The 27,581-nt window shown below is 39.7% G+C and overlaps 1 protein-coding gene across 1 annotated transcript in view; it reads right to left on the reverse strand.

The window, feature by feature from the left end:
* NWD2 (NACHT and WD repeat domain containing 2) overlaps positions 1-27,581 on the reverse strand; it is a 204,399-nt gene that overhangs the window by 110,386 nt on the left and 66,432 nt on the right. The window contains exon 2 of the mRNA XM_060011765.1: positions 15,670-15,758. Coding sequence (XP_059867748.1) covers positions 15,670-15,758 — 89 coding nt within the window. The remainder of the gene's footprint in view (positions 1-15,669; positions 15,759-27,581) is intronic.

The following is a 27,581-nucleotide window of genomic DNA, read 5'->3' on the forward strand; positions in this document are numbered from 1 at the left end:
GCACACATTTGATTAATAGGCAATGGAAAAGGAGTGATTAGTTGACAATGTGGAGAAAAGACCAAGGGCATCACAACATATCCTATCAATTATAAAGCCAATGATGTATTTTGGCAACTCAGGAGGCAAAATGCATTCTGAGATTCCTGAGCAGGCAGACAGTCAGGAGGAAAAAATGAATATAGAGAAGGAGACTGGGTTCAGTAGAACAGGAGGGCGGTGGTGAAGATGCAGTGGAAGAAAAGCAGGAGGACACAACTGACGATGGACCTTCAGTGTGAGACTAAGGAATTATTAGTCAGTAATTATTAGTAAGGTCAGGCTAATATAAGACTCACATAATTTCACCTGACCTACAACTTGGATATACATAGAGAATGTAGTTTTTTTATTTTGTCTAAAATGGTTTGGGTCTCCTGCCTAAGTCTCTATCCTCTGGCTATCAGGGTAAAATGAGCTTCTGTTCTATCCAGTTTCAACCTTAGTTTGAACTCATGTTTCCAAGGACTCTTTATTAAGTACTTTTTCTCTCTTGAATCAAGCTGCCGACTCTTTCAAAAGCTTCCTTCTTTTCCTGACATGATGCCTGGGTGACCTCATATCCTGAAGGGGAAAAATGGATTTCTAGGGCACAGTCCCCAGGTGATGCCCACTGCCCGCCTGGTTGCTGGCAGCATGGCTGTGCTTGGGGCAGTTGTAACCCATGGATTGGCCTCTCCTTCTCAGCCTGGTCAGAGCCTGGTGTTGCTCTGCAGCAATCAGGGCCACCCTCCCCTCCTGGGGCTGAGAAGTCCCAGGCCTTGGGCCCACGCTCCATCCAGTTTTTCCACCCTAGCCCTTTTGTGTGGTCACCTCTCCCTGTCATGGGGACTAACAGTGGCCCTTAATTCAGCATATGTGACACACAGTAATTGAGGGCAGCTTTGGAAGTGAAACTTCATGGTCTCTTGCTGCCATGGCCATGATGTGGCCACACCCAGGTCTGTTGGCAGAGGTAGGGGCAGGGGGATGATTGTTGTAAGGCCATCTCTTTCCAGAGTCCTAAATAGAGAGCAGAGGTAAGCTGCCCTTAATGTTACACATGCACCCACCTGTTCTCGCTCATCTAACCCACCTCCCCTTTTCTGAAGCAGAACTCGGAGAAGGAGGATGGGGAAGCAGATCTCCCGAACTCTGCCCCTCTCTGTCTCCTTCCACCATTTTCCTAGAGACCACATTGGGTAGGTCCTGGCTCTGCCTTACTGACGAGCTGGGCCGTCTTCTCTACATATTAGATCTCCAGGGTCAGAGCGCTAGTGCTAGATGATATGTTAAAGATGTGATTTAAGGAATTTAGAGAAATCTCCTCACAAGCTGATAGTGTGACCTCCAAGGTTTTTGTCTTGCTACATAATCCTTTCTTGTGTGCATGACAATATTTCTTGAATATTCTTCCCATTTAAATTCCTTCTGCACCAGACACGAAACACCCCTCAGACAGACAGATGCCTTGATCAAAGGTCTCTTACTGTACTCAAAAAAGCAAAAGAAAAATGCATATGAATAATTTCATTACACTAGGTTCTTGTTCAGGAGAAAGACTTAAACGTGAAAAAAAGAAATGAACATTGGTTAAGCGCCTTCCAAGTGCCAGGCATGTTGCATCATCTCATTGAATTCTTGTAACAATCCTGGAAGATAAGTACTACCCCATTCACTTTACAGAGGGGTCAACTGCCTGTCAGGGAAATCAAGCAATTTGCCCACAGTCACAGGACTGGTAAATTTGCAGACCCAGAATTTGAATCCTAGTCTTTCTAACAGAAAAACTTATGCTGTTTCCACTGTACCCCATAAATTACATAATGTGCTGCATTTTACTGAATTGAATATATCATCAGTAGTAGGCTGCTCTAATATTGTACATTCCACTAAAAAAGAAATGCACTGCCAATTACACCATGACACACCATTTGTTTGTACGATGAATCCTGATTTCTGAGACGTAAAAGGGTGAAAAAAATGCACCTTAGAAAGAATGATCTGGTAAAGACGGTTTAAAGATTATTTGAGCAGCTGCTGTGCTATGTACAGTCTGGACCAGAACACAAAAACACCCAGGGTAAGGAAAGATCAAGAAGATGTTGCCATAATCATTCAGCTATCAAGAAACAGAAGCCTGGCAGAATAAAGCAAAAAGAATGAAAAGAACTGAAGACAGTCTCAGAGACCTCTGGGACAACATTAAACACACCAACATTCGAATTATAGGGATCCCAGAAGAAGAAGAGAAAGAGAAAGGGACTGAGAAAATATTTGAAGAGATTATAGTTGAAAGCTTCCCTAATATGGGAAAGGAAATAGTTAATCAAATCCAGGAAGCACAGAGAGTCCCATACAAGATAAATCCAAGGAGAAACATGCCAAGACACATATTAATCAAAGTGTCAAAAATTAAATACAAAGAAAACATATTAAAAGCAGCAAGGGAAAAACAACAAATAACACACAAGGGCATCCCCATAAGGTTAACAGCTGATCTTTCAGCAGAAACTCTGCAAGCCAGAAGGGACTGGCAGGACATATTGAAAGTGATGAAGGAGAAAAACCTACAACCAAGATTACTCTACCCAGCAAGGATCTCATTCAGATTTGATGGAGAAATTAAAACCTTTACAGACAAGGAGAAGCTGAGAGAGTTCAGCACCACCAAATCAGCTTTATAACAAATGCTAAAGGAACTTCTCTAGGCAAGAAACACAAGAGAAGGAAAAGACCTACAATAACAAACCCAAAACAATTAAGAAAATGGGAATAGGAACATACATATTGATAATTACCTTAAATGTAAATGGATTAAATGCTCCCACCAAAAGACACAGACTGGCTGAATGGATACAAAAACAAGACCCATATATATGCTGTCTACAAGAGACCCACTTCAGACCTAGGGACACATACAGACTGAAAGTGAGGGGATGGAAAAAGATATTCCATGCAAATGGAAATCAAAAGCAAGCTGGAGTAGCAATTCTCATATCAGACAAAATAGACTTTAAAATAAAGACTATTAGAAGAGACAAAGAAGGACACTACATAATGATCAACGGATCAATCCAAGAAGAAGATATAACAATTGTAAATATTTATGCACCCAACATAGGAGCACCTCAATACATAAAGCAAATGCTAACAGCCATAAAAGGGGAAATTGACAGGAACACATTCATAGTAGGGGACTTTAACAACCCACTTTCACGAATGGACAGATCATCCAAAATGAAAATAAATAAGGAAACCCAAGCTTTAAATGATACATTAAACAAGATGGACTTAATTGATATTTATAGGACACTCCACCCATAGACAACAGCATACACATTTTTCTCAAGTGCTCATGGAACATTCTCCAGGATAGATCATATCTTGGGTCACAAATCAAGTCTTGGTAAATTTAAGAAAATTGAAATTGTATCAACTATCTTTTCCGACCACAACGCTATGAGACTAGATATCAATTACAGGAAAAGATCTGTAAAAAATACAAACACATGGAGGCTAAACAATACACTACTTAATAACAAAGTGATCACTGAAGAAATCAAAGAGGAAATCAAAAAATACCTAGAAACAAATGACAATGGAGACACGACGACCCAAAACCTATGGTATGCAGCAAAAGCAGTTGTAAGAGGGAAGTTTATAGCAATACAATCCTACCTTAAGAAACAGGAAACATCTCAAATAAACAACCTAACCTTGCACCTAAAGCAATTAGAGAAAGAAGAACAAAAAAAACCCCAAAGTTAGCAGAAGGAAAGAATTCATAAAGATCAGATCAGAGATAAATGAAAAAGAAATGAAGGAAATGATAGCAAAGATCAATAAAACTAAAAGCTGGTTTTTTGAGAAGGTAAACAAAATTGATAAACTATTAGCCAGACTCATCAAGATAAAAGGGAGAAGACTCAAATCAATAGAATTAGAAATGAAAAAGGAGAAGTAACAACTGACACTGAAGAAATACAAAAAGATCATGAGAGATTACTACAAGCAACTCTATGCCAATAAAATGGGCAACCTGGAAGAAATGGACAAATTCTTAGAAATGCACAACCTGCCAAGACTGAACCAGGAAGAAATAGAAAATATGAACAGACCAATCACAAGCACTGAAATTGAAACTGTGATTAAAAATCTTCCAACAAACAAAAGCCCAGGACCAGATGGCTTCACAGGCGAATTCTATCAAACATTTAGAGAAGAGCTAACTCCTATCCTTCTCAAACTCTTCCAAAATATAGCAGAGGGAGGAACACTCCCAAACTCATTCTACGAAGCCACCATCACCCTGATACCAAAACCAGACAAAGATGTCACAAAGAAAGAAAACTACAGGCCAATATCACTGATGAACATAGATGCAAAAATCCTCAACAAAATACTAGCAAACAGAATCCAACAGCACATGAAAAGGATCATACACCATGATCAAGTGGGGTTTATTCCAAGAATACAAGGATTCTTCAATATACGCAAATCAATCAACGTGATACACCTTATTAACAAATTGAAGGAGAAAAACCATATGATCATCTCAATAGAGGCAGAGAAAGCTTTTGACAAAATTCAACATCCATTTATGATAAAAACCCTGCAGAAAGTAGGCATAGGGGGAACTTTCCTCAATGTAAGAAAGGCCATATATGACAAACCCACAGCCAACATTGTCCTCAATGGTGAAAAACCGAAAGCATTTCCACTAAGATCAGGAACAAGACAAGGTTGCCCACTCTCACCACTCTTATTCAACATAGTTTTGGAAGTTTTAGCCACAGCAATCAGAGAAGAAAAGGAAATAAAAGGAATCCAAATCAGAAAAGAAGAAGTAAAGCTGTCACTGTTTGCAGATGACATGATACTATACATAGAGAATCCTAAAAATGCTACCAGAAAACCACTAGAGCTAATCAATGAATTTGGTAAAGTAGCAGGATACAAAATTAATGCTCAGAAATCTCTGGCATTCCTATACACTAATGATGAAAAATCTGATAATGAAATCAAGAAAACACTTCCATTTACCATTGCAACAAAAAGAATAAAATATCTAGGAATAAACCTACCTAAGGAGACAAAAGACCTGTATGCAGAAAATTATAAGACACTGATGAAAGAAATTAAAGATGATACAAATAGATGGAGAGATATACCATGTTCTTGGATTGGAAGAATCAATATTGTGAAAATGACTCTACTACCCAAAGCAATCTATAGATTCAATGCAATCCCTATCAAACTACCACTGGCATTTTTCACAGAACTAGAACAAAAAATTTCACAATTTTTTGGAAACACAAAAGACCCCAAATGGCCAAAGAAATCTTGAGAATGAAAAATGGAGCTGGAGGAATCAGGCTCCCTGACTTCAGACTATACTACAAAGCTACAGTCATCAAGACAGTATGGTACTGGCACAAAAACAGAAATATAGATCAATGGTACAGGATAGAAAGCCCAGAGATGAACCCATGCACATATGGTCACGTTATCTTTGAAAAAGGTGACAGGAATGTACAGTGGAGAAAGGACAGCCTCTTCAATAAGTGGTGCTGGGAAAACTGGACAGGTACATGTAAAAGTATGAGATTAGATCACTCCCTAATACCATACACAAAAATAAGCTCAAAATGGATTAAAGACCTAAATGTAAGGCCAGAAACTATCAAACTCTTAGAGGAAAACATAGGCAGAACACTCTATGACATAAGTCATAGCAAGATCCTTTTTGACCCACCTCCTAGAGAAATGGAAATAAAAACAAATACAAATGGGACCCAATGAAACTTAAAAGTTTTTGCACAGCAAAGGAAACCATAAACAAGACCAAAAGACAACCCTCAGAATGGGAGAAAATATTTGCAAATGAAGCAACTGACAAAGGATTAATCTCTAAAATTTACAAGCAGTTCATGTAGCTCAATAACAAATAAATGAACAACCCAATCCAAAAATGGGCAGAAGACTTAAATAGACATTTCTCCAAAGAAGATATACAGATTGCCAACAATCACATGAAAGAATGCTCAACATCATTGATCATTAGAGAAATGCAAATCAAAACTACAATGAGATATCATCTCACACCAGTCAGAATGGCCATCATCAAAAAATCTAGAAACAATAAATGCTGGAGAGGGTGTGGAGAAAAGGGAACACTCTTGCACTGCTGGTGGGAATGTGAATTGGTACAGCCACTATGGAGAACAGTATGGAGATTCCTTAAAAAACTACAAATAGAACTACCATATGACCCCACAATCACACTACTGGGCATATACCCTGAGAAAACCATAATTCAAAAAGAGTCATGTACCAAAATGTTCATTGCAGCTCTATTTACAATAGCCAGGACATGGAAGCAACCGAAGTGTCCATCAACATGAATGGATAAAGAAGATGTGGCACATATATACAATGGAATATTACTCAGCCATAAAAAGAAATGAAATTGAGTTATCTGTAGTGAGGTGGATGGACCTAGAGTCTGTCATACAGAGTGAAGTAAGTCAGAAAGAGAAAGACAAATACCGTATGCTAACACATATATATGGAGTTTAAGAAAAAAAAATGTCATGAAGAACCTAGGGGTAAGACGGGAATAAAGACATATACCTACTAGAGAGTGGACTTGAGGATCTGGAGAGGGGGAGGTGTAGGCTGTGACGAGGTGAGGGAGTGTCATGGACATAAGTGCACTACCAAACGTGGAGTGGATAGCTAGTGGGAAGCAGCCGCATGGCACAGGGAGATAGGCTCGGTGCTTTGTGACCACCTAGTGGGGTGGGATAGGGAGGGTCGGAGGGAGGGAGACGCAAGAGGGAGGAGATATGGGAACGTATGTATATGTATGGCTGGTTCACTTTGTTATAAAGCAGAAGCTAACACATCATTGTAAAGCAATTATACTCCAATAAAGATATTAAAAAGAAAAAAAGAAAGAAACAGAAGCCTGAGTAAAGACAGAGCCTTGTGAAACTGGAAGACCAGGCCAATTTCCAGGAAGCACTGTGGCAGGTGAATCAACGGGGAACAGTGCAATTTGGATCTAGGTTGTAAAGGATGAAGAATGAACTATAAGCCACAGTTTTAAAGTCTGGAAGACTGGGGAATAGTAGCAACTGAGAAATTGGGAAAAGGAAGAAGGATGGGTTCCATTTTAGATATTTTAACATTCCAAAAACAACTATCTTCATGTAACTCTGGTGAGGGCTGGAGATGCTGATATGGGGCTCACTCACGCACAGGCACCAGCTTCAGAAGATGACACCTACTTGGGGGTCTAGGGATGAAAAAAACAGGTGGACAGGTCTGGACCTGTGCTGCCAAAGGAAACATGAAGAGATGGAATGTCAAGCAAAGAAGAGAAGGACAAATTCTAGACCACAGGGGCCTCCGGAGGTACCTTCACCAAGGATGAGCATCTTCCTCTCTGGTGCCTTCAGGTGGCACCACAATGGCATTGTGAGGCAGAGAGCAGGTTTGGCAAGATCTTCCTGCTGGCTGCAGCTGCAGGTTTCACTCACACTTCCCTACACACCTAGGGACTCAACACTTGCCTGCCAGAGAGAAGGAAAAGGGCTGGGTCGGCATAGGAGTTCCTGCTTTGAGACCAAGTTGTTATATTTAATTGCAAGGGCTTATGGGGGAATTTTTTTAAAAGCTATCTTTAGCATAGCTGCAAAAGGTAACAAATGGCACCCATCAAGACAAGGACTGTTCATCTAATATTGGGAAGTAAGGTTTCCATCACCTTCCCCTTTTGATTTCAAATAAAGTTTTAAGTCTTCAGACAGCAGGTAAATGAACTGCTTGACCATAAGTTTTAGTCTACTGCCTCATATCGTTACTCAGCCCCAATTCCACAGTGCTTTTTTTTTTTTGCGGTTCGCGGGCCTCTCACTGTTGTGGCCTCTCCTGTTGCGGAGCACAGGCTGCAGACGCACAGGCTCAGCGGCCATGGCTCACGGGCCCAGCCGCTCCGCGGCATGTGGGATATTTCCAGACCAGGGCACAAACCCGTGTCCCCTGCATCGGCAGGCAGACTCTCAACCACTGTGCTACCAGGGAAGCCCCCACAGTGCTTTTGAGCACTGCATTAACTATTTCATATTATGCACCTGGCAACTAAACAACGTTGCTCACCATCTGGCTCTACAAGAATTAATTACTAGCCACTGCAGCCATGTTGCAGTATGACCTTCAACATTACCCTGAAAGGAGTTCAGGGCCGAGATCAGGAAGGAGGCACTCCGTGCTCTGGGAAACTGGGCAGAACAGGCCTTCAGATAGTTAGATATTTTCAGGAGAAAATATTTATGAACCTGGATTCTTGCATCTTCCCATACTTAGAAAAGCACTAAAACCATTAACTAACATACCAGTTCCTTGTGACTAGTAGCAACCTTCTACCGAGATGTGTGCTCTGTTGCACGTTCCCCTTTTGCCAAAATCACATGTGTACTGACCTCCTCCTTAACTCTCAGAACAGTTTCTCAGAGCTCTCTGCAAGGCTGTCTCCCAGGCTATAGTACTCAGTAAGACACCAAAAAACTTGACTCATAGATTCTACACTGTGTGTGTGTGGTTTTTTTTCTTTTTAGTTGACACACCCTACTAATGCAATGTCCAAAAGTGATCAAATAAAAGGAAAAGTTACTAATTTGACTAGTGAAAAATTATTTTCTTAATCATTATCTGGATTTTTTTTTTAACAGGTACAAATGAATTTCCATTCACTCCGGAAGCTCCTCTAATTAAGTCTCTCCATCACTTGCATCAGGACACCTGTTACTGGGCAGTCAGGCTCTCATCCCTGTTAGAATGGCCTCACCCTGACCACTCCCATCTAGAACTTCACAGTCCAGCATGGGAGCATTTGACTATTGAGCACCCAAAATGTGGCCAGTCTGAACTGGGATGTGTTGTGAGTGTAAAATATACACTGGACTTTGAAGACTTCGTACAAAAAAAATAATATAAAATAACTAATAATTTTTATGTTGACTATGTGTTGAAATGATATTTTGGATATAAAATGGCTTAAATATGTTCTTAAATTTTTTTTTCTGCTTCCTTTTACTTTTCAAAACGTAGTTAGAAAATCTAATTGCATTTGTGGCTTGCATCTGTGATTCCCATTATACTTCTTTCGCACAGCAGTGGTCTAGACTCTCAGCTTCTGGGTCTTATTCATTTAATAAATTCACTTTAATTAACATTTATTATGTATATAATATGAACCAGGTACTCTAAAAAGGACTGGTGATAAAAAGATATAAATAATATGACTTCTGACTTTGATGAGCTTCCAGTTAGGGGGAAAGGCATTTTAAAAGTAATTAAAACAATATGACAGATGCTATTAAAGACTAGAAATAAAGCACTATGGAATCCTGAAGAAGGAAATTCACTGTTTCTTAAAGGATGAGTAGAAAATTTTCTAGTCATTGGCATGGGGGACAATTTAAGGGCAACCCGAACAGAGGGCACAGTGGGTCTGAAGACTCAGGGGAAAAAAAAGAACTTGTTTGGGGAACTGAATGCAGATTAGAAAAGATAAAACAGGCTACCTGTGTGGGAGGGGACAGACAAGACCTCAGTGGATAGGGGTGGAAAAGAGAAACTCGTATGCCAGGCTAAGACATGCAGAATGTATCTTGTGGATGAAAGAGTCAGATATGTATTTCAGAGATACCACTGCAGAAATATGGTGGAGGGTGGACAAGGTGGTCCAGGTGGCTGGAAGGGTTGAGGCTGGGGAGGAGAAGGACAAGATGAAGGTAAACAGGCCCGCAGCATATCTACTGCAATAGTCAAGATGACAGTAATAGAGACTTGAACAGCGGGGATACACTGGAGAAATATTTAGGAGGTAGAATCCACAGGTCTTTGGGATTTATTGGATGTTAAAGGTGAAGAAAAAGGAACAGGGTTATTTACTTTGGTGACTAAGTGATGTGAGAGGAATACTAGATGCCCACTAAAAATGTTTGCTATCAGAAGGTATTCTTAAGGAATGAAACTAAGTTGAGTGGCTGGACTGAAATGAAACTGTTTTCAAAATGGAGCAGTGGCTAAGCGCCCAAATCAATCAAGTACCCCCGTTAGAGGTCCCTGCCCCAATCAGGTCTACTCCTGCTCAGGGTACCTGTGGGGGCAGGGTGGGGCAGATTATAAGGGTTCAGGGAGTAGAGGGGGAATAGTTGGGAGTCAGAAAAGACTTCTTAGAAAGCAAGAACTTGGGCTGGAGTTTGAAGGGTAGGTGGTAGAGGAGAAAGGGTATTTCTGATAAGAGAGGAGAAGTGCAATAGGTACAGCGAATGAGATTTTCAAGTCAAGAATGAGTGATCAGCAAGACATGCTCCAAGGATAGGCTGAGGATGGCCAAACTGGCATGGAGTGTTTATGTTGGGAAAAATGGCAGATGAAGTTGGGGAGACAGCTGGGATCACATTAAAGAGGGACCCCATAGGCAGCAGGGAGCCATTATAAGGTTTTAAGCAAAGGAAATGACAACCTGACATTTAAGTAAGGTTACTCTGGTGATGTATAGAAGAACTCAAGTAGGATGATGGTGTAGGCAGCTCTGCTTGCTACTTTTACTAAACCCAGTAAATATCAAGCACTCTTCCAGGCCCCGGAGACTTAAAAATAAGCGAGGAGGGGCTTCCCTGGTGGCACAGTGGCTAAGAATCCACTTGCCAATGCAGGGCACATGGGTTCGAGCCCTGGACTGGGAGGATCCCGCGTGCCGTGGAGCAACTGGGCCCGTGTGCCACAACTGCTGAGCCTGCACTCTAGAGCCTGTGCTCCACAACAAGGGAAGCCACCGCGATGAGAAGCCCACGCACCGCAACGAATAGTGGCCCCTGTTCGCCGCAACTAGAGAAAGCCCGCGCGCAGCACCAAAGACCCAATGCAGCCAAAAATAAAATAAATTAAAAAAAATAATAAGTGAGGACTAGTCTCTTCCTCCACGACTTGCAACCTACTGTGGGTAAGCACAGAACAAGATCAGTTAAGATCCTCTTCGTTCATCATTTGTTTTTAATGGCTTTAAAAAAATTTATTTATTTTTGGCTGCCTTGGGTTTTCGTTGCTCTGCATGGGCTTTCTCTAGTTGCGGTGAGTGGGGGCTACTCTTTGTTGCGGTGTGCAGGCTTCTCATTGCGGTAGCTTCTCTTGCTGGGGAGCATGGGCTTTAGGTGTGCGGGCTTCAGTAGTTGTGGCACACAGGCTCAGTAGTTGTGGCACGCAGGCTCAGTAGTTGTGGCACATGGGCTTAGTTGCTCTGCGGCATGTGGGATCTTCCCAGACCAGGGCTCGAACCTGTGTTCCCTGCATTGGCAGGTGGATTCTTAACTACTGCACCACCAGGGAAGTCCCTTCATCTAATTTTTTGAACCAATTAAGGTTAGATCAGGGTCTCAGCAATAAGAATGGAGAGGAAACATCTGAAAGCAGGGCTTGCAGATAATTACAAGCCCTTTATTTATTGGCTCCTGCACCACCTGCTTTTACCCCAATCTGTCTTTATTTTTCCCAATTTATTCCCCTGTTCTTCCTTTTGATCCTCTTCTCCATAGTCAAGGGCCCTCACTGAACACTGGCAAATCAAATAACATCTTATTTAAACCCCTTGTCTTTCTCTGAGCCATGTGTGTTTTCTGCTCTGAGTAGGCTTGACATTCTTTCCATTTAATGTTCCCATCTCCAAGCAGTCAACTATGTATATTACACATGGAATTAGTTGAAGTTCACATAAATCAGACAGGCTGGTGCATTTTCATTAAAACTCTTAGTTTAAATGAAAAAATAAAGGAAATACTAGAAAACAGTCTGCCAAACAAGCACAGAGAAAAAAGTACATGGCCTTGCTTGAAGTGTAACTCTGCAGTCTATCAACTTAGTTCAACAGAGATTTAAATAAACAGTCAAGTACCTGGCACATAGTAGGCCAATCACTGGGATAAGTTGAATAAGACAGTTCCAGTCCTGAGAATTTTTAGACGTTATAGACAGGTGATGAAAAACGTACCTAGTCAGATATCTCCTTATCTTTGCTGCTCATTCTAGTCCGCACCACGATCATTTCTTACTTGCGCTGCCTTACTGCTTCTGCCATCTCTCCCCACCCCCACTCCAGTCCCCTCACAAAGCTTGCGCGAACCTCTTAAACATAAATCCCGTCACTCTTTCGCTTCTTACTCAGGAACATTCTGAGTCCTTACTCTCAGTCCATAAGGTATGATCTTCCTTTGATGTCATCTCCTACCATCATTTATCTTACTCATTACTCCATTCTACTCCATCCCCACTTGGCTTCTTTACTGTGCCTAGAATATTCTAAACACTTTCCCACCCCAGACCCTTTTCCTGGTTGCCTCTGTCTGGAATTCTCCTCCCAAAACATCTGCATGATTTGCTCCATCACCTCTGCAGATCTCTGCTCAAAGGCTGTCTTATTACTCAGTCCTTCTCTGACTACCTGGCATTCCCTACCTCCCTTTATCGTGTTTTACTTTTCTTAAAACATTTACTCAGTAAAATGCATCTATTCCCACTGGAATTTACCATTTATTGTCTGCCTCTCTCAACAATTTTGGAGGCTCCAGGAGAAGAGGGTGTGATGGTTTTTTTCCCCTGTATTTCCAGCACGTGGAATGTCAACTGGCATGTGGTCAATGGTCAATAAACACTTCTTAAATGAACTGGATCAATGATTGGGGGTTATGCACAGGACTTTAGGGGAGCAGGGTATGTGGTATAACCTGGGAGGAATGAGGGGATCAGAGAACAATTCTTTAAGTAATGTTTGGGCTGAGACTTCATTCATTCAACATTCTTACGGAGTTTTACTACGTGCCAGGCACTATTCTAGGATGTAGCTGTCATAAAGGCAGACAAGCCCCTGTTCCCGTGGAACTTACAATCTTGGAAGAAAGACAAGAAACAATCCAATGCATGAGTAAACAAGAAAAATATCCAACACTGACACATGCTATGCAAATAACTAAAATAGGATGATGTAAAAGACAGCGCACCTAGGGGGTTACTTTAGATTGGGTCATGAGGGAAGCAACTCTAGGAAGTGACATTTCAGAGGAGACTTGAAGGACAGTGAGTAAGCACCCATGAAAAGATGAGGGGGTGAGCATTCCTCTAGAGAGACAGCCAGGGAAAATTCCTGAAATGGAATGGGCTTGAAGTGTTCAAGGGACCAATTGGAGGACACACAGCTGCAGAGAAGTGGGCAAGGAGAAGAGGGGCATGACTTAAGACCAGACAGGAAGAGTCCTAGGAATGAGCAGGACTTAGGAGGTGAAGCAGGGGAAGAAGCAGATGGAAAAGCATTGTAGGTGGTAAGAACAGCAAAGGCAAGAAAGCAGGAAATAGACTGGTATGTTTGAGTAACTCTAGGAAATGCGTTTCTCCTGAGTCCAATGTACAAAGATGGAATCCAGAACACTGTACGGCTAAATTCGTTTTTTTGTGAAGCTTCTGGCACATTTTGCTGCAGCTGAGAAAAGAGGACCGTCTTTCCAGTAAACACAGCCTCAGGGAGCTCTATAACCAACCTACTTTGGAAGGTGGGAAGCAAATGCAAGCTTGCATATTGTATTCTAAACACAACCTCAGATGTGTAAGCTGTCACCTCCCCCATTTTAGACACTAAAGGACCAGCAGGTGGGTTAAGTCACTCACAGTCAAGAGCTGGGGCTCAATTCCATGTCATGCTTTACCCAGTGCTCTTAACTCTGCTGTCCAGTATCTCACTGACTGATTCAATACACCTGCCTGGAATGATCCTTGCCATCAATTTCTTCTATGCAGCTTGCCTTCTACAGTTTTCCTTTGGCTTTATCTGTTTTCTCCTGTACCTACTTAAAATTTAGAAAATATAGTTTTCCTTTTTTCCCCTCAGCTAATCCTAATCAATTCCATATTTTATGGAGGCTGTTCTGTAGCTCAGCCTTCTTCTACTGAGAAAAGTGATGCAAACCCAAATAAACTCAAAGATGGGATTAATAGGCTTGGATACATTTCTTTACGGTAACTGAGTCCCCAAGGAATGTCTAAGTCTTTGGGAATCTTGACATATCAGAATTTTTAACAGTTGAGACTTTGTTATCAGTAGAACGAGATTCCTCAGAGAAGGTGGTGCTGACTTCACAACAAGGAATTTAGGTTGATGATTTTTCAAGTAAACAGTGACTTATGAGTAACTATTCAATATGTGTGTCACAATGGCTTGCTGCTAACAGACACTATGCATTGAGATCAAAGCCATTTTGAAACTCTTATTTTATACATCCTATTAGAAGGCACTAGGAAGTATACCAAGACTAAATATTTACAGTCAACCCTTGAATAACACAGGTTTGAACCGTGTGGATCCACTCGTGTGGATTTTTTCAGTAGTAAATACTACAGTATGAAATGATCCATGGTTGGTTGAATCCTCGGATATGGAGGGACCGTGGATACAGAGGGCTGACTGTAAAGTTATACGTGTATTTTCAACTACTCAGAGGGTCAGCACCCCTAACCCCTGCATTGCTTGAGGGTCAACTGTATTCAGAAGGAAACAAATGAGGGGTGAAATTTTCTTCCATTAACAATGACACATTTTCGGTGGGGGCGGGGCGGGGTGGTGGTGTGATGAATTGGGAGATTGGGATTGACATATATACACTAATATGTATAAAATGGATAACTAATAAGAACTTGCTGTACAAGAAATAAAATAAAAAACCCAAAAAAACTCTCCCAACCCAAAGACTAAAAAAAAAAAAAAAAAAAAAAAAAGACACATTTTGCACTCTTACACCACAAACCTCTAGTCCATAGTCCTTACTTAACAATGTAAACATGTAGTTAGGACAGCACTGTAGAGTTAAGATGTCCATTGCAAATGAAGGTGATGAATTCTGACTAAATAACGCTATCTATAGTTGCAGGAGCCATTCACTTAAAAATTTTTTTTGGATGTCTAAGATATGCCCAATGTCCTCTAGTACTTTTCTATTAGGTGGCCTCATCAATAGTGTCTACAAATGCCAGGATGTTTATGAATTTTAGCAATGACATGCACAGTTACTGTTTCTTGAAAGGCTGATGGTTTGTTTTTGTTTTGTTTTGTTTTTTTGGTAAATGGTAAATTCCCAAAATGCTTGGGAAAAAGGACATTCTTCAATGCAAATAAAAACTAAAAGGTAGGACAGAAGGCAAGGATTGACCAAGCTGCTAAAAAGAAATAGTCGGGAGAGAGTTGGTCCCAATATTTTGATGCAAAACATTTCTAGAGATGCCAGCTTAAAGGCAGGTGCTCAGCAACCCTGCCCGTTTTGACATTAGTGGAGGTTAGCAGAAAAGCAAATAAACATAATTCCAAGAAAAAGATGAGCCAATACCGGGTAGGGTCCAAGAAGCAGAGCATAAAAGTGCAAAACATCAAAAATGACTAAATATTTTACTTCCATTTTCCAGTGTTTCTTTTCACCCACGCTTAAAGAAATGAAATATTTCGGGGCTTAAAACATATTTTATAACACCCAAACTGTGACAAGAAACAAACGTTAGTTATTTAGCTGACATAATTAAAAATGAAACTAATATCAGCGTTACCTGAAATTCTAATCCATAGTTTTCTCTGCAGAATTCTCTTAATTTAGGATACACGTTTTCTCTCAGTGCCTGTCTTTCTGCTCCCGTGTCTGTGGTAGAAAAGCAAACAAACAGAAAGTGAGTTATGGCCACATAGTACACATTTCTGGAAAAAAAAATCTTACAAATCAACATTAACATTAATCAAGCTAGGGTGCTGCATCGTGAAATGATGGGATATTAGTCTGCTGGAGAAGACTTGCTCTTAACAGAGCAGGGGAGCTGAGACGTTTACCATGCACACAGGGCGAATGGGAGCCCTGGGTAAGTTCTGTGGGTGCTGGCAGAGCTGAGAATTCACAGCTCATTCTTTATACCCATGTAGACCCTCACATGGCGCTCTTAAATAGCTACAACCACATTGTCTTTCAAAGAGGCAGAAGGAAAAATTGTAAGGCTATCAGGTGTAGCTCCATTGGGTGTAAATATTTCAAAACACACACACACACTGATTACTGATTTCCAAAAACATCCAGACTCTATCATTCCCTACAGTATTTAGAAACAATGTTACTTTTACAAGATTCAGTACAGCATCTGTGCAATCAGCACAATAGTCAGGAGCAACTAATTGTAGGAGTCATCGTCTAAAACTAGCGGATTCCACCGGCCAATGGTTCAACATTAGCGTCTCCCACCCTGGGCTTAGGGACCTGTTATATCAGAGAGGGGATCGTTTTACATGGGCCACAGTGTGTAAAAGCTTCGAAATAAAATATTTAAAAATTATCCGTGTCATTAAAAAATACGAGAAGAAACAGAGCACCCGAAACCAGGAGAACCATAACATATGTATGTATTTAATGTTGAATGTTCTGCACAGAAAGGGATTCTACAGCCACTTGTGCTGGACGGTGCTCTACATCAGTGATGACGCTGTAAGATGCTTACAGCAAAGAGAATGGTCCTCGCCCAGCTAACTTCACAGAATGATAAGAATCAGAGCTTAAAAAATTAGGTTAATGTGTTATCTCATGAAAAGGACCATTTGCTAAATGTACCTCAATCCCAGCCATAACCATGAAACATCTGCATACCACATTTATAACTCAGGAACCAATTTAAAAGACTGTCCTTGTTATTCTCAAGCACATCTGTCCGTGCAAACTCAACCATATGCCGTGTTGACCTACTCTACTTTCCTACTGTTCTCAAGCCTGTTTTGAGAGGCAAACAACCAATCCCAAGAGTCTGAGATGCAGCGGCAGCTTGACAGAGTGACAGGCACCAGTGTCTACATGGGAACCAAAGATTCAATACAAGGTCTTCGAGATTACCCTGTGACCCAAACAAGTAGGGTCTTTTTCCCCCATAGATCCAACATGGACCTAAGTCCAAAGGGAAAGCAGGAGGACCGTGTTGAGGAGGGTACACCTGAGCAGTGCCCATATGCCATACGGCACTGGTGGAAGCAGCGGATTAAGCTTCCACATGATTTATATAATCTTGGGATCAGGTGCCCATCCTCCCTCACCCCACTGTAAGGGCTGAAAACACTATCTTCCAAGTAAAGCTGATGATATTCAATCTCTCTAAAAGGCTACCGACTTTTAAGACCCAAATAATAAAAAGTCACTTTAAAAATGAAGAGATACTACCAGATGTGGAATTTGGGAATATATTAAACAACAATTATTGGTAAGATATTCTAAAAAAATAGTATTCAAATAATACATGAAAAAAATTATGAAATGAGCAGAAATTTGCTTCTAAAAAATATTATAACTCTTATTACTGAATATGTCACAGTAAGGAGGCTAAGACAGAAATGCAATATCTAATTACTAACGTTTACTGAGTGCTTACTGTAGACTAGTAGTGTGCTAAGTTTTTCTATGTGTATTTTCTTAGTCACTTCTGTCAAAAACCCTACGAAAATCAGTCCATTTTTAAAATAAGAGGAAACAAATATAAAGGGGTTAAGAGACATACCTGAGGTCATGTGACCACTAAGTTGGAGAACCTGGATTTGAATTTATAGAGCAGAATGTCATAGCCTGCTCTAACCATGGAAAATATGCAACTGTGCGAAGAATCAATTTTTGAAAATGACAAATGCAAGAGCTTCCCAGAATGGTTAAGGGATGCTGAAGTCCTAATATTTATGAAACAAACAAAAATCTCAGTTATCCGTGACAAATTTTTCCCTTTCTATAATACACCCTTCAACAGCCAACCCATCAATAAGTTCTCTTGCTCCATCCATCTCTAAATAAATCCTGAATGAATCTACTTCTCTGCACCTCTGGTACAAGCCAAACTCATCTCTCACCTGGACCCTATCTCGCTGTTTCCATACTTGGCTCCGTCAATCCATTCTCCACAGAGCAGCCAGATTTATGTAAAAACATAAATCCGATCACATCACTCTCTTGTTTAAAATCCTCCAGCAGCTCTTCATAGAACTTGGAATGAAATCCCCACTCTTTACCTTGAATGTTCTCTCCTTCTCTAAGCTCATTTCTTACCACTTGCCCTGTTCATGTCACTCAAGCAGCGCTGGCGTTCATTTGATTCCTGGGTTATATTCTCACTGGTGACCTCTGCTCTAGCCATGACTTCCTCCTGGAATGCTTAGTCCCATGATCATTTCATGTCATCTCCTGTCATTCAAGTGTCAGCTTTAATGCCACCTCCTCAGAGAGACCTTCTCTGAGCCCTCCAGCTACAGACCCCTCTCTATCACACAACCTTCTTCAAATTCTTTGCACATTACTCATCACTATTGGTGATAATTTTCTGTTTACTATGTGTCTCCCCCACTGCCGGGTTAGCTCAATGGGGCTCAGAACCTTCTTCTGTCTCTTTCGCTGCTGCATCCCCAGTGACTAGAGTCATGCTCAATTAAGGAAGGAGTATATGAAAAAACCCACACAGGCACGAGGGATAAAAATGAGCTGACAGGCAATGCATCTCTGCAATTACCTCCAGAAACAGAAAGGCTTCCTACATTACAATATGCCATTGGTTGGACAGGGAATCAAGACTGTGAAATTCTGGGAAATACATGATTGGGTTTAGAAAGTAGACTTCATGAAGTAAGTGAATGAACTGAAATACTGATGTCTTTCATGGTTTCTGTGTTTCTGGCAAAATACTAATATTTTATCAAATTATGTTAAATGTTTCTAAAAATGTGAGGGAAGTGTATGACAGGCATTCTTTATTATTACTTATATTACAAAAGCGACTCAGATTTTCCTATATTTGTATTAATATAGGATGATTGGAAATGGAAAAGTAATTAAAATAAAATGGATTAATTATGCTGGGTGACAGATAAGCTGGCTTAATTATACAAAAAACCTGATTCATACTGACAGCACATCCTGATGGTTGGCAATTAAAAAACACTAGAATGTCATGGATAGGAAAAATTAAGTCACAGAATGTCACACATAAAAAGGGACCTCTTACAAAAGCGTAGAAGACGAGGTATGTCATCATTTATTCTTCATAGTCACTGCATCCATTTGTATCTGTCCAGCTCCTGAATGCTTTGAAAAGATGCATTAACACTCCGGTAGCACTCAAGAGGTTTTTAAAGAGTTGCTTTCTAAATAATTCCTCTATGATTTCAGAATTAATGACGGTCTCCGTGTAGTATCTGAGTTACCTGCAGGAAGAACATTAGCTGGCACAGAATTATCAGTCAATATCTTTATCCTACTTCAAGCAGGATTTAGATTAATTCCAAGCTTTTATTGAAAATAAGAGTGCCAAAATGACCATGTTGGACTGGAACTTCTTACTGCCCCACCTCACCCAACCTTCAGAGCACGGATGTTAGATTAAGTCATTTCCCTCCTGGCAGCTCACAAAACTTATTTAGGATCCACCTACAGCTGTCATTCCAGCCTGGGTTCCCGAGTCTCTGTAGGTTTGCTCTTGCCTGGATTTTCCCTCTTTACCTGGCCCCTTAGCCAATGATTCATCTGGACATCTTATCTGACTTTTGTTTTTGTTGGGGTTGATTTCCTGTCTGGCAGCTTCCCAGAGGCTACCTCCTCTCCATGCCCTCCAAGTCCTCTGTGCCCAACCATCACCCTCACCATTCATTATTTCCATATCACCACATCCTGTCAATTTTATCATAATCTTCTTTTGAATTTGGCTATGCTTTTCTGTCTACTCTCTATTTTTGTACCCACCATCTCTCTGCCCTTAGAGTCCTATTTGACTGACCTGTTACCTGTCCCTTCTCATTGCAGTCTTAAGCTCCACAGAGCTGCCGGAGATAAATTCTAAGACAAAACAAAAGTGAAAACTAATTTGATCATTAAAGGCCTTGGCTGGCATCTGGTGGCCCAGAGGACGGAGGCCAGAATATTCAGCAGGTGTAAATGTATCTTCGACCTAAGTTCTATCTTCTACTGCTCTTTATCATGCACCCTCCAGGGTATTTTTCAGACATTACTTGAACCCGAGCCTTGTCTTTACACATACTGCTTTCCACACCCAGAATCCCCCTATCTACTGCATCCCCTTTGCTTGGCAGACTCAGACCCTCCTGAGTCCCAATCAAAGGCAGCACAGTTTGTGAATGCTTACGAGACAGAGACAGGCATGCCCTGGTCACCCCATAGCACTTTGTTCACCCCTATATAACATCATGTATTTTACTTTATTATAAATATAATATTTTTAATTTATTTATTTTTAGTCTCTCTCCCCCATTAGACTTGTGAATTCATGGGCGGCAAGGACTTCCTCATACATAATTATTATAATTAGGAATGAAATGCCATGTAGCATACTGATGCTACAGAAGTTAAAAATATATATATAAGGATATATTTTAACTTTGAACAATAGTTCAAAGTGAACAATAACTTTATTTCTAATAAATCAGAAAATGTGGGTGAAATGTACAAATTCTAGAAACAGAAATTATTGAAAGTGACTCAAGGAAAAGAAAATCTGAAGAGATCTACAACAAGTTAAAAAATTTCAATTAGTTATTAAAAATCTCCCCAAAGAAAATCACCACCCAAGAGTATTTAACTGATATATCAATAGTTAAAGAAATAATCCCTTCCACTTTCAGAAAAGAGTAGAAGGAACACTTCAACTCATTCTTTAAGTCTATATTATCCTAAACCCCAAATGAGACAATAACGTCAAAAGAAAAAAACACAAAACAAAAACTGCAGACCAATATATATCCCTCATGAACACTGAGGCAAAAACTCTTAGCAAGATACTAGCAAACTGCCCCCAGCAATATATACACTGTCACCAAAGGGGATATAGTACAAGAATGATAGGTTAGTTTAACGTGGAATATGCCACATTAATACAGGGCATGACCATATGATCACTCCACAGATGCAGAAAAACTTTTGCCAAAATCTAATACCCATTCAGCCACAGGGAACAGAAAGTAATTTCTTTGCCCTGATAAAGGGCACTTACACAAAACCCTACAATTAGCACCATGTTTCATGGCTTAAGACTGAATATTTTCCACCTATGGTCAGGAACACATTATCACTTACAGTCAACATTTTACTGGAGGCTGTAGTCAGTGCAGTGAAGAAAAAATTAAAAATAAAGGCATCTAGACTGAAAAGGAAAAAAATATTCTCAGTTGACAAGGTCTTGTATGTAGGAAACCCTGAGGAATCCAGAGGAAAAATACAATGGCTATAAACGATTTCAACAAGGTGGCTGGATAGACTATACAAATCAACAGTATTTCTCTATACTCACAACAAACAATCCAAAAATGAAATAGAAAAACTGCAGATCCAACACAGTCCCTATCAAAACCCCAGCATATTTTGCAATTATTTTTTCAGTACCATTATTGAAATGAAGTTTTAAAGCACACTTTGGTCAATCTTGCTCATTACCTGATCTGTTAAGTACACCAACTGGTATCAAACAGAAAAGACAGTAGAGGGACTAACTGTGGTTCTAGAACCAAACTCCCCGTGTCTGAATCCCAGCTCTTCACCTGCTAGCTGTGTCATTTCAGGCAAATTAAAAGATGTCTTTTTTTTTTTCATTTGTCATGTGGAATCAAAATTACTAGTATCAAGCTTATGAGGTTGTTGTGAAGATTAGATGGAGTCTTTCAACACCACCTGGCATGTGGTAAATACTCAATAAATGTTGCAATTATTCTATCAAACAATTTGGGGAATCAAAGACTAAAGCACCTTTTATTATGAGAATTTTTAGCACTGAAAGATTTATAGTAAAGTAGCTACAACCATCATGATCTTGATCATGATCATTGTAGTTCTTAAAATGATTAAATTTTCAAGATAGTTTTCAAAGGTTTAGGGAAAACCATAGTTAAAATGTAATTTAAAAAATATCACCAGTTTAGGGTTTCCCTGGTGGTGCAGAGGTTAAGAATCCACCTGCCAATGCAGGGGACATGGGTTCGAGCCCTGGTCCGGGAATATCCCACATGCCGCGGAGCAACTAAGCCTGTGCGCCACAACTACGGAGCCTACGCTCTAGAGTCTGTGTGCCACAACTACTGAGCCCGTGCACCTAGAGCCTGTGCTCTGCAACAAGAGAAGCCACTGCAATGAGAAGCCCGTGCATCGCAATGAAGAGGAGTCCCCGCTCACAGCAACCAGAGAAAGCCCATGTGGAGCAATGAAGACCCAACTCAGCCAAAAATAAAGAAATAAAGGCTTAAGTTAAAAAAAATATATCACCAGTTTATCCAAATACTCTTAAAAGTTCCCAGTAGGAATTCACTAACTGTATTATTGCTACACCTCAATACACTTTAGGAAAAAGGAGTAAACTATAAAAGATAACAATGCTGGGCTTAGTTCTGGTAATATTGAGGAAAAGGACCCTCACAAATATGACACTAAAACAACCCAAATATGGCATAACAATATTTTAACATATATATTTAAAAATGTGTCACATAGTTTGAGTGAAACTAAGCAATACACAGAGGCCCAAGGCACAGTGAAAGCAGTAATCTCAGAAAATAAGGGATCTCTGAGGCCAGCTTTTGGTTATTTTCCACTAAGCCCTGGTGACCTCTAGTGTTGATTTTTGTCTTCTGGGGGTGCAGGGTAGATTGGACACAAAGCACAGAGCCCCAAAGTGATGAGTCTAACAGGAAATCCTTGCAAAAGGCCATGACCCCAAAGAGCTAAGACCTTCAGTGTGAGGGTGAATCAGAAATCAATCTTCATCACCAAGAAAACCTGCTGTTATACCATTCGCACTAGGTGGAAAAAACCCAACCTCCTTGATATTCGTAATCACAAGCTTGGTTTCTCGTAGGTTAGCAGTGCAAATTCATTTTATTTAAAGTCTGACAAGGAATTCCCTGGTGGTCCAGGGGTTAGGACTCCATGCTTCCACTACAGGGAGCACAGGTTCGATCCCTGCTCGGGGAACTGTGAATAAGATACTGCATGCCATGCCGTGACCCCTAGTGCTTGAGAAGCATAATTTCTAACAAGGCCTAATGAATTTCAGCAAATTAAAAGTTTCAAAGACTATTAAGCCACATGCACTCACACACATGAATTCCTGGGGTTTATCCCAGGAATGCAAGGATTCTTCAATATATGCAAATCAATCAATGTGATAAACCATATTAACAAGCTGAAGAATAAAAACCATATGACCATCTCAATAGATGCAGAAAAAGCTTTTGACAAAATTCAACACCCATTTATGATAAAAACTCTCCAGAGAGTGGGCATAGAGAGAACCTACCGCAACACAATAAAGGCCATATATGACAAACCCACAGCAAACATCATATTCAATGGTGAAAAACTGAAAGCATTTCCTCTAAGATCAGGAACAAGAGAAGGATGTCTACTCTTGCCACTATTATTCAACATAGTTTTGGAAGTTCCAGCTATGGCAATCAAAGAAAAAGAAATAAAAGGAATACAAATTGGAAAAGAAGTAGTAAAACTGTCACTGTTTGCAGATGACATGATACTATACATAGAGAATCCTAAAGATGCCACCAGAAAACTACCAGAACTAATCACTGAATTTGGTAAGGTTGCAGGATTCAAAATTAATGCACAGAAATCTCTGGCATTCCTATATACCAGCAATGAAAAATCAGAAAGAGAAATTAAGGAAACAATCCCATTTACCATCACAACAAAAAGAATAAAATACCTAGGAATAAGCCTGCCCAAGGAGGCAAAAAACTTGTACTCAGAAAACTATAAAACACTGATGAAGAAATCAAAGATGACATAAACAGAGGGAGAAATATACCATATTCTTAGATTGGAAGAATCAATATTGTGAAAATGACTATACTACCCAAAGCAATCTACAGATTCAATGCAGTCCCTATCAAACTACCAATGGCATTCTTCACAGAATTAAAACAAAAAATTTTACAATTCGTATGGAAACACAAAAGACCCCAAATAGCCCAAGCAATCTTGAGAGAGAAAAACAGAGCTGGAGGAATCAGGCTCCCAGACTTCAGACTATACTACAAAGCTACAGTAATCAAGACAGTATGGTACTGGCACAGAAACAGGAATATAGATCAGTGGTACAGGATAGAATGCCCAGAGATAAACCCACGCACATATAGTCACCTAATTTACAACAAAGGAGGCAAGAACATACAATGGAGAAAAGACAGCCTCTTCAATAAGTGCTGCTGGGAAAACTGGACAGCTACTTGTAAAAGAGTGAAATCAGAACACTCCCTAACACCATACACAAAAATAAACTCCAAATGGATTAAAGACCAAAATGTAAGATCAGACACCATAAAACTCTTAGAGGAAAACATAGGAAAAACACTCTTTGACATAAACCACAGCAAGATCTTTTTTGACCCACCTTCTAGAGTAACAAAAATAAAAACAAACAAATGGGACTTAATTAAACTTAAAAGCTTTTGCACAGCAAAGGAAACCATAAATAAGACAAAAAGACAACCTTCAGAATGGGAGAAAATATTTGCAAATGAAACAACAGACAAAGGATTAATCTCCAAAATATACAAACAGCTCATGGAGCTCAGTATCAAAAAAACAATCCAATTAAAAAAAATGGGCAGAAGACCTAAATAGACATTTTACCAAGGAAGACATACAGATGGCTAAGAGGTACATGAAAAGATGCTCAACATCACTAATTGTTAGAGAAATGCAAATCAAAACTACAATGAGGTATCACCTCATACCAGTCAGAATGGCCATTATCAAAAAATCTAGAAACAAATGCTGGAGAGGATGTGGAGAAAAGGGAACTCTCCTGTACTGTTGGTGGGAATGTAAATTGATACAACCACTATGGAAAACAGTATGGAGGTTCCTTAAAAAACTAAAAATAGAACTACCATATGACCCAGCAATCCCACTACTGGGCATATACCCTGAGAAAACCATAATTCAAACAGAGACATGTACCACATGTTCATTGCAGCACTATTTACAACAGCCAGGACATGGAAGCAACCTAAGTGTCCATCAACAGATGAATGGATAAAGAAGTTGTGGCACATAGATATAATGGAATATTGCTCAACCATACAAAGAAACAAAATTGAGTTATTTGTAGTGAGGTGGATGGACCTAGAGTCTGTCATACAGAGTGAAGTAAGTCAGAAAGAGAAAAACATATACCGTATACTAACACACATATATGGAATCTAAAAAAAAAAAATGGTACTGATGAATCTATTGGCAGGGCAGGAATAAAGATGTAGACATAGAGAATGGACTTGAGGACACAGGGTGGGAGGGGGAAGCTGGGGCGAGGTGAGAGTAGCATCGACATATATACACTACCAAATGTGAAATAGTTAGCTAGTGGGAAGCAGCAGCATAGCACAGGGAGATCAGCTTGGTGCTTTGCAATGACCTAAAGGGGTGGGACAGGGAGGATGAGAGGGAGGCTTAAGAGGGAGGGGATATGGGGACATATGTATACATATGGCTGATTCACTTTGGTGTACAACAGAAACTAACACAGTATTGTGAAGCAATTATACTCCAATAAAGATTAAAAAAATATCTAGACTGTCAGCCTAGAATTAAATAAGCAACAAAGTAATCTTTCGGCAAAAGAGGGTATTTTTAGAAAAACAAAAAGTGAGTTTCCTGCCTTCTTTGTTTCGTATCAATTATTTTATTTTTTCCAGTTTCACTGAGACATAATTGACATATAGCAATATATAGGTTTAAGGTGTACAGAATAATAATTTGACTTATATACATCATGCTTATCACAAGTTTAATGAACACCCATCATCTCATATAGATACAAAATTAAATAGAAAAAAATTTGTGTGTGATGAGAACTCTTTGGATTTACTCTTTCATATATAAAAGTGTTAATTATATTTACCATGTTGTATATTACATCCCTAGTACTTATTTATCTTAGAAGTTTGTACATTTTGACTGTCTTTATCCATTGCTTGCCCCTCCCTCTGGTCTCTTTTTCTATGAGTGAGCTTGTTTGTTTCTGGACCTACAACTAACCCATGTTAGTTCCTGTTACACAATATAGTAAATTTTTTCTATACATTTCAGAATGATCACCACGATAAGTCTAGTTAAGATACATCACCATACAAAGATATTACATACTTTCTGACTATATTCCTCGTGCTGTACGTTTCATACCTGTGACTCACTTATTTTGCAACTGGAAGTTAGAACCTCAATCTCCCTCACCTATTTCTTTCCTCTCTCTACACCCCTCCTCTCTAGCAAACACCTGTTTGGTCTCTGTATCTATACTCTGTTTTTTTATGTTTGTTCATTTGTTTTGTTTCCCAGATGCCACATTGTAAGTGAAATCACACAGTATTTGTCTTTCTCTATCTGACTTATTTTGATTAGTGTGTGTGTGTGTGTGTGTACACACACACACACACACACACACACACACACACACACACCCCATATCTTCTTTATCCATTTATCTACTGATGGGTGTTTGGGTTGCTTCCATATCTTGGTTATTGTAAATAATGCTGCAGTGGGCATGGGGTGCATATATCTTTTCTAATTAGTGCTTTCATTTTCTTTGGATAAAATAGCCAGGAGTGAAATTGGTGGATAAGGTTGTTGTATTTTTAATTTTTTGTGGAACCTCCATACGTTTTCCATAGTGGCTGCACCAGTTTACATTCCCACCAACACTGCACAAAGGTTTCCCTTTTCTTCACATCCTCACCAACACTTGTTGTCTTTTTAATATAGCCATTCTGACAGGTGTGAGGTGATATCTCATTGTGGTTTTGATTTGCATTTTCCTGATGATTAGCGATGGTGAACATCTTTTCATGTGCCTGCTGGCCATCTGTATTTCTTCTTTGGAAAAATGTCTATTCAGATCCTCTTCCCATTTTTAATCAGGTTTGTTTTTTGATGTTGAGTTGTACAAGTTCTTTATATAGTTTGGATATTAACCCCCTATTGGATATATTGTCAGTAAATATCTTCTCCCATTCAGTAGGTGGCCTTTTCATTTTGTTGATAGTTCCCTTCACTGTGCAAAAGATTTTGTTTGATGTAGTCTCATTTGCTTATTTTGGCTTTTGTTTCACTTGCCCAAGGCAACATATTAAAAAAAATATTACTAAGACTGATGTCAAAGAGTTATTGCCTACGTTTTCTTCTATATGCTTTATGGTTTCAGGTTTTACATTTAAGTCTTTAATCCATTTTGAATTTATTTTTGTGCATGGTGTGAGACAGTAGTCCAGTTTGATTCTTTTGCATGTAGCTGTCCAGTTTTCCCAACACCATTTACTGAAAAGGATGTCTTTTCCCCCACTGTATATTCTTCCCTCCTTTGTTGTAGACTAATTGCCCATATAAATGTTGGTTCATTTCTGAGCTCTCTATTCTGTGGCTTATTTCTTTAGAAGGAAATTCTAA

Source organism: Delphinus delphis, chromosome 5, assembly GCF_949987515.2.
Source record: "Delphinus delphis chromosome 5, mDelDel1.2, whole genome shotgun sequence".
Classification (NCBI taxonomy): Eukaryota; Metazoa; Chordata; class Mammalia; order Artiodactyla; family Delphinidae; genus Delphinus; species Delphinus delphis.